Genomic DNA, 13,313 nt, shown 5'->3' on the forward strand with positions numbered 1-13,313 from the left:
AGGAACCCATGGCAAATAATTGATGCGAAACACATGCAAAATAGGAGAAAAAGACCTGATACTCTGAACAGCAAGGTGATTAAAGACTGGAAAAAATTATTGGGGAAAATATCTGTCTAAATGTCCTGAAATAAACACAGACTTAATGTAAGGTAATTATTTGAGTGTCACTGCTGTGAATTACAAGATGAGATCATCGGTTCTGACTTTTGTGCTTGAGCTTGCTGCATTCTGTCCAGATCACTTCCTCATTTCAAGTCCAGGAGTCTGATATCACGTGGATAATGTAAGACTTGCTACAGTCCATGACAAGCTGAGAGTGCTTGGCTGTGCCATGCAGCGTGATCGTGTAGTTCCTGAAGTCTGGCAAATATACTATAGGTCACAGTGAATGGAGTAGGAAGTGATGTATTTATTTCAGATGTGGTCATAAGTTGAAACCTGATCCTGAAGTTAATGAGCTGGGACAGTTGGACTGTAAACAGAAAGCACAAGTTCTTTCTCGCTGACCTTCATGCTGCAGGACTGGTTTCATTTGTTGTTGCGGTCTGTAATTGGCCAGCACCAGGTTGGTTCAGTATTCAAAATAGCATTTGCTGCTGAACGGTCATTTCTGCTGAGGTTTTTCCACGCCGTGTATCTGATGCACTGTTACCTGAATTAAGCCCCAGCTAGCTTGCTGTCATCCAGGTATTTTCTCTTAGTCAATTCTTTTGAAAGCAAGTGTTCTGCATCACTGTGAAGACGAAATCTTTGACCGCTATATATATCACTGCATTCTGAATGGGAACCTGGGTGTAGGATGCTGGATCGCTACAAAAGGGGTGTTGGCTTACATAGATGATGTAATGCTAGCAGCTAATGCTTTGCTGAAGATAAATAACAACACTACCTTAGCTTTCATTATGGATATTGTCATGAAAACATTGGAACAATGCTGAAGGCTGTTGATAGATCTAGAACATCAACACATCACAGTCTACAGCCAGAAGGTGTTCTGGGAAAGGCATGGCAGATGAGAAGATGGATCAACAGGAGTAAAATATGACAGCTACATATATTTGAGATTTCACTGTTTTACATTCAATAACTATATACAGAACAAAAATAATAAGAGGTGATGCTATGAATGAGAGCTTAACTGTTGCTTTTCTGAGAAATGCCGACTCTCTTCTCCATTAGGAACCCATAAGAATTTTTTTTCCCATTGAAATTTTAAGTTGGTAGGAAGCATTAGCTTTATATTACAAATAATGTATCCCTAAGTATTATATTAAGACTCATTATCCCCAATACTCATTTTTATTCTCTGACCCATGTAGCAAGGAGTTTTATATAAGCTTTATTGCTTTTGATGATCCATGAAAAACTGCTACCTCTCATCATGTAGTTCTGCAAAAATGAGATCAAGTTAGTGTTGAATTTGAGAATTTCCACCTTGAGCTCACGTGATTGCAGTTACGGATACTTACTGCTAACTCGCAAGAGTCCATCAGCTCGCTAATATGTGCTAAGCAGTTGGAGAATCTAATATTGATAATTCCAAAAACTGATACACTGTTCCATTATATAGCCACTTGTGTTTTCAGAAGGGCAGTTACCAGATCTACTCTTCATAGAAGTGTTTCCTCCGCCTCAAGTTCTCTACATGAGTATCGCCTTTTCTTTTTTCTTTTTTTTGCCTTCAGATCTCTAATCTGTTAATGTAGAAATAAAAGAATTATTTTTCCAAATAGCTGCACTGTAGAAGTTGAATAGCTGTTAGTAGATACTTCTTAGTATTCGGTACTGCTGCCACTTTGACTTCTTCTTCTGGACACCTGTAAGTGTAATATATGATCAGAGATAGCTAACAGGGAATTCTGAAGTGGAATTTTTCTCCCCATCCATATGTACAAAATCAAGGGTGTTCATAAGTAAAAAGCTGGTTAATAACCTGTAATTCTTTGAAGTTCTTGGAATCTTTTAGCTTCTGACACTTGAGTTATTGTGATACCCAAGAGGACTTTCTTTCTGTACAGCAAGGACAAAAATTGTCTTAATAGGAAAGTTACCGTAACATATTTTTATTTTTTACAAGAGTTTCTCTAATTACTTGCCTCAATTATTTTATAACAATGGCTGATACACAATAGTTAAATACAAATTGCATCAACTTGTTGGGCACAAGTGAAAACAAATAGAAGAAATGCTAGGCTAGATTCAACAGTTTAATATCTCTGTCTTTAATAGAAAAGAAAAAAACTTAGGCTATTCAGGGAGACACCTTTATGTTTTCTGCTATTTTAAAACATGGTGTTCTCTGTGTCTGAGAAGTTTCATAATCCTGTCTTTGGTACCTAATGTTTTCCCTTACCTGTTTTGTGCAGAAGAAGAGCAGGGGATGGGAGGTTGCATTTGAACTGCTTGTATGTTGATGTAGGTCAGATAATATCTCTGTAAACCATGAATTTTTTGAATAGAGCAGGCTATTAAAAGCTTTGCAAAATAGGCTAATACTCTCAGCTAGGATTCATATGCAATTTTAAAATTAATTTCTGTCTCTGATCTGAAGCCCGTTCTAAGGTCTTAACAGGTGTTCCCCTAAAACATGGATTGTTTGCTGTGACGAGGAAACAGGCAGTTTGGACATCAGTATTTATTTTGATATATTTTTCTTCTGTTTAACGGTGAAGGTTCTGTTTCTTCTGTCTGTGGCTGTAGTATGTGTAGTGTGTATGTGTAGTGAGTGATGTGTACACTATGTGTAGTGAATGATGGACTATCTTTGCAATTTGCAATGGCAAAGTAAAATAATATTTGATGTTAATTAGAAGAGTCAACTACAGCAGTCCAAAGACAACCAGTGTGCTCTTCCTGATTTTCTAGATAGAGCTTTTAATTTTCCGGACAATAACCTTATATGAATTTCATAACACATTTGAGGAGTATCCATACCATTCAACTGTTTTACCTGAAGCGTCATAACTCAGAAGCCTAGACATTCTTTAGTGAAGTTTTTATAGTACATTTTTTATTGTATATTTTTCAAATTAGTGTGATATGAAGAACAACTGAGGGAGCTGGCGTTGTTTAGCCTGGAGAAGAGGAGGCTGAGGGGAGACCTCATCACCCTCTACAACTACCTGAAAGGAGGTTGTAGAGAGATGGGGGCTGACCTCTTCTCCCTGGTGACAAGTGATAGGACGAGAGGAAACGGGTTCAAGTTACGTCAGGGGGGGTTTAGATTGGATATTAGGAAACATTTTTTCACTGAAAGGGTTATTAAACATTGGAATAGGCTGTCCAGGGAGGTGGTGGATTCACTATCCCTGGAGGTGTTTAAAAAAAGGGTAGATGGGGCACTTAGGGACATGGTTTAGAAGTGGCTTTTGTCAGGGTAGGTTAAAGGTTGGACTTGATGATCTTAAAGGTCCCTTCCAAGCTCAGCAATTCTATGACTCTGAAATAATACTTACATCACTTTTAATAGTTTAAATAGGCCTCAGATCAGTTAAAGGGCATAAAAAGATGTGTTTGGTTTTGGGTTATTTCCTATCAGATTAATATCAGATTGCCAGTAAGTTGCTGATTTGCAGCTCCTGCAGCCACACAAGAAATGGTGAAATATGTAATTAAGGACTAGTCTGCTCTTTAGCAAGGTTTCTTTCCATACTAGATGGTTAGCAAGTTATTTGTACCTTTCTGTTAAAAACAAAAAAATCCGAAGCAAACAAACAAAAAACTCAAAACCAAAAACCCAAACAACACACAATGAGCTGGAGTATTAGGACTGTTCTCTGAACGTGGTTTTACTTAGCAGGAAGGTTGAGCTAAATTCAATGAGTAAGCAGTTTAGTCTATGTTCTATTTTATATGAAGTCAGGTTAAACCTGAAGCCAAAGAATTTTATTTTTTTATAAACACTTTCTAAATAAATTTTAAATAATTCTTCATATGTAGTTTACGTTTTATAAAACATCATCTGAAAATTTACATGGTTCTACAAGTTTTTGACAGTATAAATTTGATACTTTAGAGCTTTGTAAATACAAAATGTTGGAAATTTCTTACATATTTCTAGATATAGCCTTTATTGTACTTGGGAGAAACAGTGTTTTCTCCAAAATTTCAATTTGTTCTGAAGTATTTTGATGAAGTAGTCTCATGACACAGTTATAGGAAGCTCAGGCAGGTACTAGATAAGTTGATTTTTCTGAGGTTTATTTAGAAGTGTTTGATATTAAAATGTGTCTTTGCTATTCTGACTTAAAGCCAAGAAAGAAGAAAAGAAAAGACATAAATCGTCTTCCTCATCCAGTGACTCGGAAAGTTCAAGTGATTCAGAATCATCTTCTGATTCATCATCGGATTCTGAGAGTGCTTCGGAGGAGAAATCTAAAAAACGAAAAAAGAAACACAAGAAAAATTCCAAGAAACATAAGAAAGAAAAGAAAAAGAGAAAGAAAAGCAAGAAAAGGTCAATTTTGAGATTTGTTTTGTTGCATGTACACCGTACAGTACTGTTTTCTTGTCCTATAACTACAGAATAGTATTCTATAACCAGTGAAGTAGGTATTTTGAAGTCTGGGAGACAGTTGGTTTCCATATGCAAGCTTAAATTTTTCTGATATGGTGGCAAAGGGCATGTGCATGTCCATGTGTGTGTCCATGTGCACACGTGCTGCAGCTTGTAACGGAGTGAAGGAAGGGACTAAGACTTACCTATATTTGGCTTGAAAAGTTGCAGGAGTGCTTGGTTTGAAATGGGTGGTGGTAGCTTGTTTCCCTACATTGACTTCTGTGCAATTCAATTTAAATTATGTGCAGTGGGACTTACGAGAACGTAGTATGTAGGAATAAAAGCAAAACTAAACAAAAAAATTAATAAATTAATATATTTAACATTATTTCTGTCTGATATACCAAAAGTCTTGCAGTTTCACTGGAATAAAACTCAAAACTTGCTTCTGAAAATGTTATTTCTAATCTAATAGTTTTGCTTATAGCTCAATGTGAGATGTAAGTTGTCAGTGCAAGTCACATTTTTCTAAGCTAGCAGTAAAATGTAAGAAATGTTCACTTAAGGCAATGCTGCCTAAGCATTGTTTCTGTGGGACTAAGCCCATTTCACACGAGTTTGTTTATACCAACTGCTTGGAATTATGATAGTTTGTAGCCAGTTATATCCGCTAGTGTAAAATCTGAATTTAACCCTTATGATAGTGTTTTTCAAAAGAATTTAAAAAAAAAAAAAAAGCTGTATCTAAGTAGAGAGTAAATGTGTATGTTCAGTGTTGCACCATTGGAATTCATAGATAAAAAATGTTGGTCAGAAATCTACTACAGTTGGACATTTTGCAAAGGTATCTTTGCAATATCTTTGGGAAAGAAAAGTCTCTTCTGAAATAGCTCTGTTTCCTGAGTGTCTTGTGATATCGTGTATTGAATTAAGAGAATTTCTGAATTACTTAGATAGATTGAAAGGTCTTCCCTCATCCAAATAACTCACCTTAAGTATAAATATTTTTTTAATACAAAATAAAGCTCATCCAGTGAAAGTGAAGATGAAAACCCTGAAGCACAGCCTTTATCTACTGTCCGTCCTGAAGAAATTCCTCCTGTACCTGAAAACCGGTTCCTGATGAGGAAAAGTCCTCCTAAAGTAGATGAGAAAGAAAAAGAAAGGAAAAGCAGAGAGAAGGAAAGAGAAAGGTACTATCTGTCTTGAGTCTGACTGTGTGCTGACAGTGGTATGGTCACCTTACTGTTTTAGGACTCTAATATTAAATGAGCCCTTTCCCTATTAAACAGTTCCATATTGTGAGCACTGCTGGATGAAAAATGAATTTTTCAATTTATTGGTGAGTGTTGTCTTTGTCCCAGAACAAAGGCTTAGTCTTTGAAAATGGTTTTAGTGAGTGAAAAATTTAAAATGAGTGATTCGAGAAAAAGAAAGTAAAATGCAGTGCAGTTTCATTTAGAATTTATTGCAGCTGTCCAGTCTGCATCGAGAACTTATTCTTCATTCAAAAATGGGAAAACCTGGAAATCTTGTAAAATACTTTGTGGTCACAGAATCTGAAGTTTTTACAGTGTGGTTGTTACTGTCTGCACTGACAATAAAAAATAAATGTGTTTTCATTTAGTTTAATTTCTGAAGAGTTTTAAAATTGGTTTTATTTTGTCTTTCCTTCTTTCTCTGATGTTATACATATCACTTTTTAAAAATTATTTTCAGCAATCTATCGAATTCACAGTCAACTTACCAGAGGAGGCTGTTAGTGACCAGATCTGGAAGGAAAATAAAAGGAAGAGGACCAAGGGTAAATATTTACAATCTGTTCTCCAAAATAAACAAGGTGGTAGCACAGTCTTACTGCTGGTGTTACTCACCATTTTCATTAGGATGGTTGATTTTTATTTTTAAAAAGGCAGGATTTATGGTGCATCGTAATTGATTTGGGGACTGAGGTTTCAAGGAAAATTAAATTAATTTCCTGTTTGCATACTGAGTTTATTTTGCAGAGGAGGGGGAGAAAAAAAATGCTTTCTTTGTGTTACTGTAGTATTCTGTGAGTCAGTGAATGGAATTAGCTCAAAAAGGGTTCTAGTGAACACCAGAATCAGTACGACATCAGTGCCGGAAATGTGGGGAAGAGACCTCTCCGTTTTGGCAGGGGAGAGCTGTCAGATTGGTTCTTCTGATTTTCTGAAACCGTATGCTATGCACTGCTTGTGGCACATGTTTTTTGGTAACAGAAGTCTCTATCCCTCAAATTTTTAGTAAAAACCTTAAAGAAAAAGTGCGTTTCTGTGTTGCTCGTCAAAGCTAAGAAGAATTTTCATTGTGAGAAAAGTGAGTTGCATTTGTGCTAATTAAAAGCAACAGGAGAATACCTCTTAGCAGAGTACAAAAATCCTGAAATAGAAGTTATCTTAAAAATAGTTATTTGATCAGGTATTTTGTATTCCTGCTTTAGCTGAACGTCAGATATATTTTTCAGTAAGTTAATAACTTGTCAGTGTAACCTCGGTATATACGTGTGAAGTGTCATGTTAGGTGCTGTGTAGAATCCACCAGCAGGGATAAAAATCTTGCTTGGCTATCGCAGCATATGAAATTCAAAATTACGCCCAATTTTCTCTTTTTCCCTTCAAGCGTTATCGGACACCTTCCAGATCCAGGTCAAGAGATCGATTCCGACGCAGTGAAACTCCTCCACATTGGAGGCAAGAAATGCAAAGGGCTCAAAGAATGAGAGTGTCTAGTGGAGAACGGTGGATAAAAGGGGACAAGTAAGATTATTTCTCTCCGGAGCGTATGCATTGAAATTTTTTTATATATATATATATAAAAAGTAATACCTGTCATCTTAGATATTCAATTACAGTAACTTCCAAAAAACCAGGGTACTGACGTGGTTATCCCATTACTTAACTGTGTGTGATTTTAATCATGCTACTGTAAATATATAGTTATTAATATAGACGACCTAATGAGATTTAAGTTTCAGTTGTGAAGCTGTCTCACTTCTGACTTACTTTTTCAGAGTGGGGGGGATTCAAAATATTTAAAAAAAATATGTCTTTCTCTCTCCAAGGAGTGAAATAAATGAAAACAAGAAAGATAATCAAAAAAGCCCAGGAAGAGGAAAAGAGAGAAAAATATCAGACCACAGACAAGTTTCTGAAAGCCCAAGCAGAAGAGGGGAAAAGGAGAAGAAAAAAGATCACAAATCCAGCAGTAAAGACAGGGAGACAAGAAGGAATTCAGAAAAAGACGACAAGCATAACAAAAGCAAGGCCAAGAGAAGAGCTAAATCTAGAAGCCATAGTAAAAGCCGAGAGAAATCAAAAAGTAAAGAGAGAGACTCTAAGCACAGTAGACACGATGAAAAGAGGGTAAGATCAAGAAGCAAAGAGAGAGACCACGAGAAGGGTAGAGAAAAAGAAAAGCGCTATGATTCTAGAGGGAGAGATAAAGAAAGAAGTAGGAGCAAGGAGAGAAGTAAAAGGGCAGGCTCGAGGAGTAATGAACAAGACCATAGGAAGAGTAAAGACAGGGAGAAACGCAAGTCACGAAGCAAAGAGCGCGAGCATGCTCGAGGAAAACATAGTTCCAGCAGTAGAACAAGGGATCGAAGCAAAAGCCGAGATAGGGGTAGGAGAGGAAGATCGAGAAGCAGAGACAGAGACCGCAGTAGAAGTAAAGACTATTCGAGGAATAGAGATAGAGAAACAAGAAGACGAGGAAGATCGAGAAGCAGAGAAAGGAGAGGTACACCAGATAAATACAGAGGAAGAGAAAATAGGAGGAGGAGAGAATCCAGGAGCTCGGAGAGGGAGGAGAGTCAAAGCAGAAACAGAGAGAGGTATTCAAATAGAGAAAGCAGAAGCTCATATAAGAGGAACGATACAGAAAGCCAAAGGAAGAGGCGTTCAAAAAGCCGTGAAAGTAGCAGTCCTGAATCCAGTAAAGATAAGAAGTCTAGTAGAGATCAGGATAGGAGTCCAGACTCAAAAAAGAGAACAAGTAGCAAAGAGAGAGAATCAAAAAAATCATATTCACGCAGCAGTAAAGAAAAGGAAAAGACCAGATCCTCAGCAGAAAAAGAAATAAACCAAAAATCAAAGAGTCAGGAGAGAGATCATGCCCCTAGTAAGGATAAAAAGTCTGATCATGAAACAAGTCCTGGAACAGATGACGACAGGCACGGATGAGTTTGTGGACTTAATGTTTCCGTTGTCTCAAAGTTTTAGAGACATTTTGGGGAACGCCTTTTTTTAAGATGTGGACTTCAGTTTGGTCTTTTGATAATCTAAAACCTGGATCATTTGTACTGCTAAAGTTTTAATAAACTTGAAATGAAAACCGAATTATACGTGTAATACGGTGTGCTGTGTTTTAAGTATTTCATTGGTTTCTGTATCCTTGTGTGTTGGCAGCTAGAAAGGTAACTTCTGTGCCGCATTTATTTTTTACCTGATGAACTTAGTTTAGTGCAAAGAACGGCTGCCTGGGAAGAAGCTTGTTTCGTGTGCAAAGAAGAAGCTGCAAGTATGCCACGTGTCATCTTAAGGCTAGGAGAATGGTGCAGGGTGGCCGTCGCTCCTGTGTCGCCACATCATTATTTCAGTAGGTATAAGTCCTAAGGAAATTAATTTATAGAGGAAAATTATGGGGCGTTTTTGTAATCACAATGTGAATTATTTGAAGTAAATCTTCACTGTTTGTGCTTCTGTCACTGCCAAGAGTAGGATTCATTCATGCTGTAAGGCAGTCGTCTGTGTTTGGGAGTTATTTCTTTGTCCCCCAAAAAAATTTTTTTGAAGTGCTTATCAGTGTAATTTTTTTTTCCTTGCAACCTCCTTTTTCTGTTCCATGTTTTCATGTTTGTCTACTGCAGAAAATTCAGCTTGGATGCTTCAGACTACCCTGCCTCAGTTGCCAGTCAATGGATGCACAGAGATGAAACAGATTACCAGAGCTCACAGTGGGTGGCAGAGTAAGGAACCGGGAAATCCTTTCTGCTCTTCCTGCTTCTTAGCAGCCTATGAGAAAACTATCGCAGCGCTGCGGGTTTTGGGGTAGTTGAAGCAGAATTCCAAGTAATGTTGTAAGATGGGTTCTTAATTTTTTTTAAAAACGAAAATTTTGCTTTCCTCCCTGTGTCCCCTCACTCTAAAGGCTGTGCTATGAATTCCTCCTCATTCTCTACTATGTGCGTATCTTCCTCAAACCAATTCCCTCCCTTTTCTGCTTTCCTCTCCTGCCTCTAGGCCCCCCCACCTCTGTTTCTCTCTCACCTCCACACCTTCCTATGGGAGAGAAGGAGGGTGGCTTGTGTCGCTGCCGGAGCGCTCACACGTGTGCCATCACCAAAGAGCCGCCCTTACGTGAACCATTCCCACCAAAGGCTGGCAAACCTTGAAATTCCTGAAGAGAAGTAACAAGCATTAATGGGAAGTTGTGTCAAAGTGAAACAATGTTTTAATTGTTTGTTTGTTTATTTTTGGCAGATCTTTGAGTGTATGACATAGCTTGTTCTTACTGTCTTTGTTACGAGTTTGTCAACATTTTTTCTGTATAACCCAGTGATCAGTGTGTGTCTACGGCAGATGAGCAGGACTGCTGAGACTTGGCTTGGCATTGTGAGCCAGGCAGTTGTTACTCTGAAGGAAAATGACTAGTTATGCATTGAAAGCAAAAGAAAATATAGGAATTGTGAACAACGTAAGCGACCTTTTTACAGGAAGAAAACTAGAATTATGTAGTGTTACTTTTTAGCAGAACAATTAGCGGAGCCACTTTGGCTGTCAACTTTACTTTTCCCATGTTTTAGTACGAATTTGGGGTTGCAGTGGTCATTCTATGCAGCATGCGTAAAAATACTTCCTGAGCCCATGTGTGGATGGATGATACAGCTGGTTTAAGAGTTTATAGGAGAGACCTGAAGGCCTGTCTAGCAGACCTGTCCTGTGTGAAGCCACTCTGGACTCTGTATGGCTTTGGAGAAGTTGTAGTCCTATTTTGGGGGACCGTAGGAAGAAAAAGCGAGGAAGTTAGGCTTAAGAGAAACGTATGGCAGCTCAGACAAAGGCTTCTTTGGTGCATTTGTACTGTGCTAGGCATGCCGCGTGCCTCAGAATCTCATTTAAAAACTTTGCAATGTTCTTTTGCTATTTTTTAGAGCTGACACAAGCAAACTATTGCTGAAGAAATATGTTTGCGCTACTGACAATATTCTTGCCATACCACTGAAGCTCATATAAGCATGCAAACAAACAAAAAAAATCCCTCAACTATTTTGACCCTGCTGTAGAAGACGGTGAAAAAAATGCAAACAGTCAGCAATAAGGCAATCCATAGGAATGGTTAAAAAACGTTACAAAGTCTTTAATTTAAAATCTCCAAATGGAGATTATCTCCAATTGCAGTTTGCAGTTGTGTGTAACCAGTTATTTCAAAAGACGCGCTTGTATACCCTTTCATATGGAGTTTCTTTTTCTTTGTTACGGTTCAGAAAATTATTTGTACAAATGAAACAAGCTCTAATTCTTTCATAGCATGTTAACACTCATCTGAGTTGGTGGCATGAAGCTCATCTTCTTGTTTTTAATGTACTTAGTAAGAAGTTGGTTACTTTTAATTGCACATGTGGGATACCCTTGATCTCTTGCTGAGTGCGTGCCTTGCCTGTATACTATTCGATGGTAAATTGTTCTAGTGCCCATCACTTTGTTTAAACTGAAACAACAATTACAGTCTTGTAGGAGGGAGGATTTGCCAGATCGGTACTTTTCTTTATCAAACCGGAAACTGAGAATGCTGATAAAAATTCAGCAGGACTGAAGCACAGTCCCGTGGACAGCAAGACGTCCCCAAGCGCCAGTGAGCTCTTACGGCTGCTCTTGCTGTCCCGGAACCATTTCTTCCCTCAGTGGCACGGCTTTGCTCTTCCCAGCGTCACAGTAACTGCCCAGTGCTGTACTCCCAGTGTGGCTCAATGCCATCTTTGCCAGCTGCGTGACAGGTCGTTGGCTTTTGGCTTGGAGAACTGAAGTTGAAAGCATATTTCAAAGCAATGCTTAGGTGTACTAGAGGTAACCAAAACAACGCTTACGAGTAGTACGTTTAGAGGACAGCTTTTTATGTCAGTAGCCCAGCGCTGACCTTACTCCTGAGAATTTGTAAACCTTAAGACTCAAGGTGAAATGAGGGCAGGGAGGACTGGACTCCTTGGAGACTACACTCTCCCTGGAGACTGGACTTTGTAAGCATACGTTTAAGTGAATGTACAGCTCTGAAACCATTTCCAAAAGTTAGACATGCGTTCTCTGTTGTATTGACAATAAATACTGACATTTTCCTAATACCACATAGCCTATGTGTACATGGAATGCTGAACTTAGTATTGGCAGCAGCTTTCCAAACTTTATTGGAACTTTACCACTATTTGATGTTGAATTTTCTGGGTACTGCCATCAAGTCAGAAGCACAAATTCTTGGTGAGGGTGGGTGGGTGTAAGGTAAGGTTGTGTAGACACTATTGCCTGTAAAAGATGCGTTGCACTCCGATAATTCTTTGACGTAGCCATAGCGTTTCACTGGTTGGTTTGGGTTTGGTTTGGTTGGTTTTTTTTAAAGAAAAGAAAAAAGAAAAAAAAAAAAGGCCCCAAAAAAAAAAGCTGCACTTAGATTTTAAGCGTTTTTTCTATCCGGTTGTCAAAATTTTAACCTGAAACTTCTCACTTGTTACTGGAAATCCCACACTATGGAATTTTCTTTGTCAGATGCTCTGAAGAACTTGCAATAATTCCCTAACAATGTCTAATTTGTAATCGTGTCAGTCTGGCAAGTGGATTTTAGATTAATGTAAACATAAAAGAAACAGTCCTTTAGCTGCCTTTCCTGGAACTGTTGATTTATTGAAGCAAATAAAGTATTTTTGGACACACTTTCTAGGGGTATAGTAGACTCATTGCTTGTCTGATTGACAAAAACATGTATCCCTGCTTTTAGGACTTTCCTTATAATAGAAAACCAAGAGATATACGTGCTATGCTTTATCAAAGACCTCTCTTTAAATTGTCTATATATTCTCTCTCTCCAAGACTTGAAGAATGCGTGAGAAAAGGCAGTAGTAGTTTAGCAGCAGCCATGAGGTTTGGGGTTGGTTTTTTTCCTTTTTGTCAACTTAACCTGGAGGATACCAGTGACAAAATTCATCTTCACACTTCTAGAGTCAATGTGATAGAAATGTAAACTGTTACTTGTGCTTTCCTGCTTTTGCCAGAAATAGTAATTTTTCTAATGCAGTATTTAACTAAATTATTCAAGAAAACGCATATCGAAAAGTCTGTGAACTCTGCATTTTGCAACATTTGCAGTTCCCTAGCATAAAACTTTAGTGCTCTATTTTGTTGCATATGTACTTTTAGTATAATTCTTATTTCTTAGCCTTGAATAATTCATGTCATTAGGAACACCGTTCTAACAAAACTTGTGTTGCATAAAAGCAAAAGTACTCACCTGCTTTTTTGTAAAAAAAGCTATCACACCAAAATAATTTTTCTAATTTTAGTATGAAATGTCACAAAAGGAATGGCAGTAATAAAATATGATAAAGGTGGTGAGTTTAGATACTAAAACTACATAAAGGTAAAGGTATATTTCATTAAAGAATTAAATTAGTGTCCTTCCTTAATCATAAAGTCATCGTTCAAATGAAACTAACAGGGTAGTTAACACGGTAAGTTCAGAGGACAGATCTTAAACTGCTAAATATGATTGGTATACAAATTGTATTCATAAAAGTTCTAAAGCATTA

General features: G+C 37.7%; 1 protein-coding gene across 2 annotated transcripts in view; it reads left to right on the forward strand.

Moving 5' to 3' along the window:
• Nucleotides 1-8,859, forward strand: part of PPIG (peptidylprolyl isomerase G) — a 28,540-nt gene extending 19,681 nt beyond the window's left edge. For both annotated transcript variants that reach the window (XM_054209924.1, XM_054209925.1), the window contains exons 9-13: nt 4,255-4,459; nt 5,527-5,694; nt 6,221-6,305; nt 7,142-7,278; nt 7,584-8,859. In XM_054209924.1, coding sequence (XP_054065899.1) covers nt 4,255-4,459; nt 5,527-5,694; nt 6,221-6,305; nt 7,142-7,278; nt 7,584-8,703 — 1,715 coding nt within the window. In that variant the 3' untranslated portion in view covers nt 8,704-8,859. The remainder of the gene's footprint in view (nt 1-4,254; nt 4,460-5,526; nt 5,695-6,220; nt 6,306-7,141; nt 7,279-7,583) is intronic.
• Nucleotides 8,860-13,313: the final 4,454 nt, after the last annotated feature.

This window comes from Rissa tridactyla, chromosome 7 (assembly GCF_028500815.1).
Source record: "Rissa tridactyla isolate bRisTri1 chromosome 7, bRisTri1.patW.cur.20221130, whole genome shotgun sequence".
NCBI classification, from domain to species: domain Eukaryota; kingdom Metazoa; phylum Chordata; class Aves; order Charadriiformes; family Laridae; genus Rissa; species Rissa tridactyla.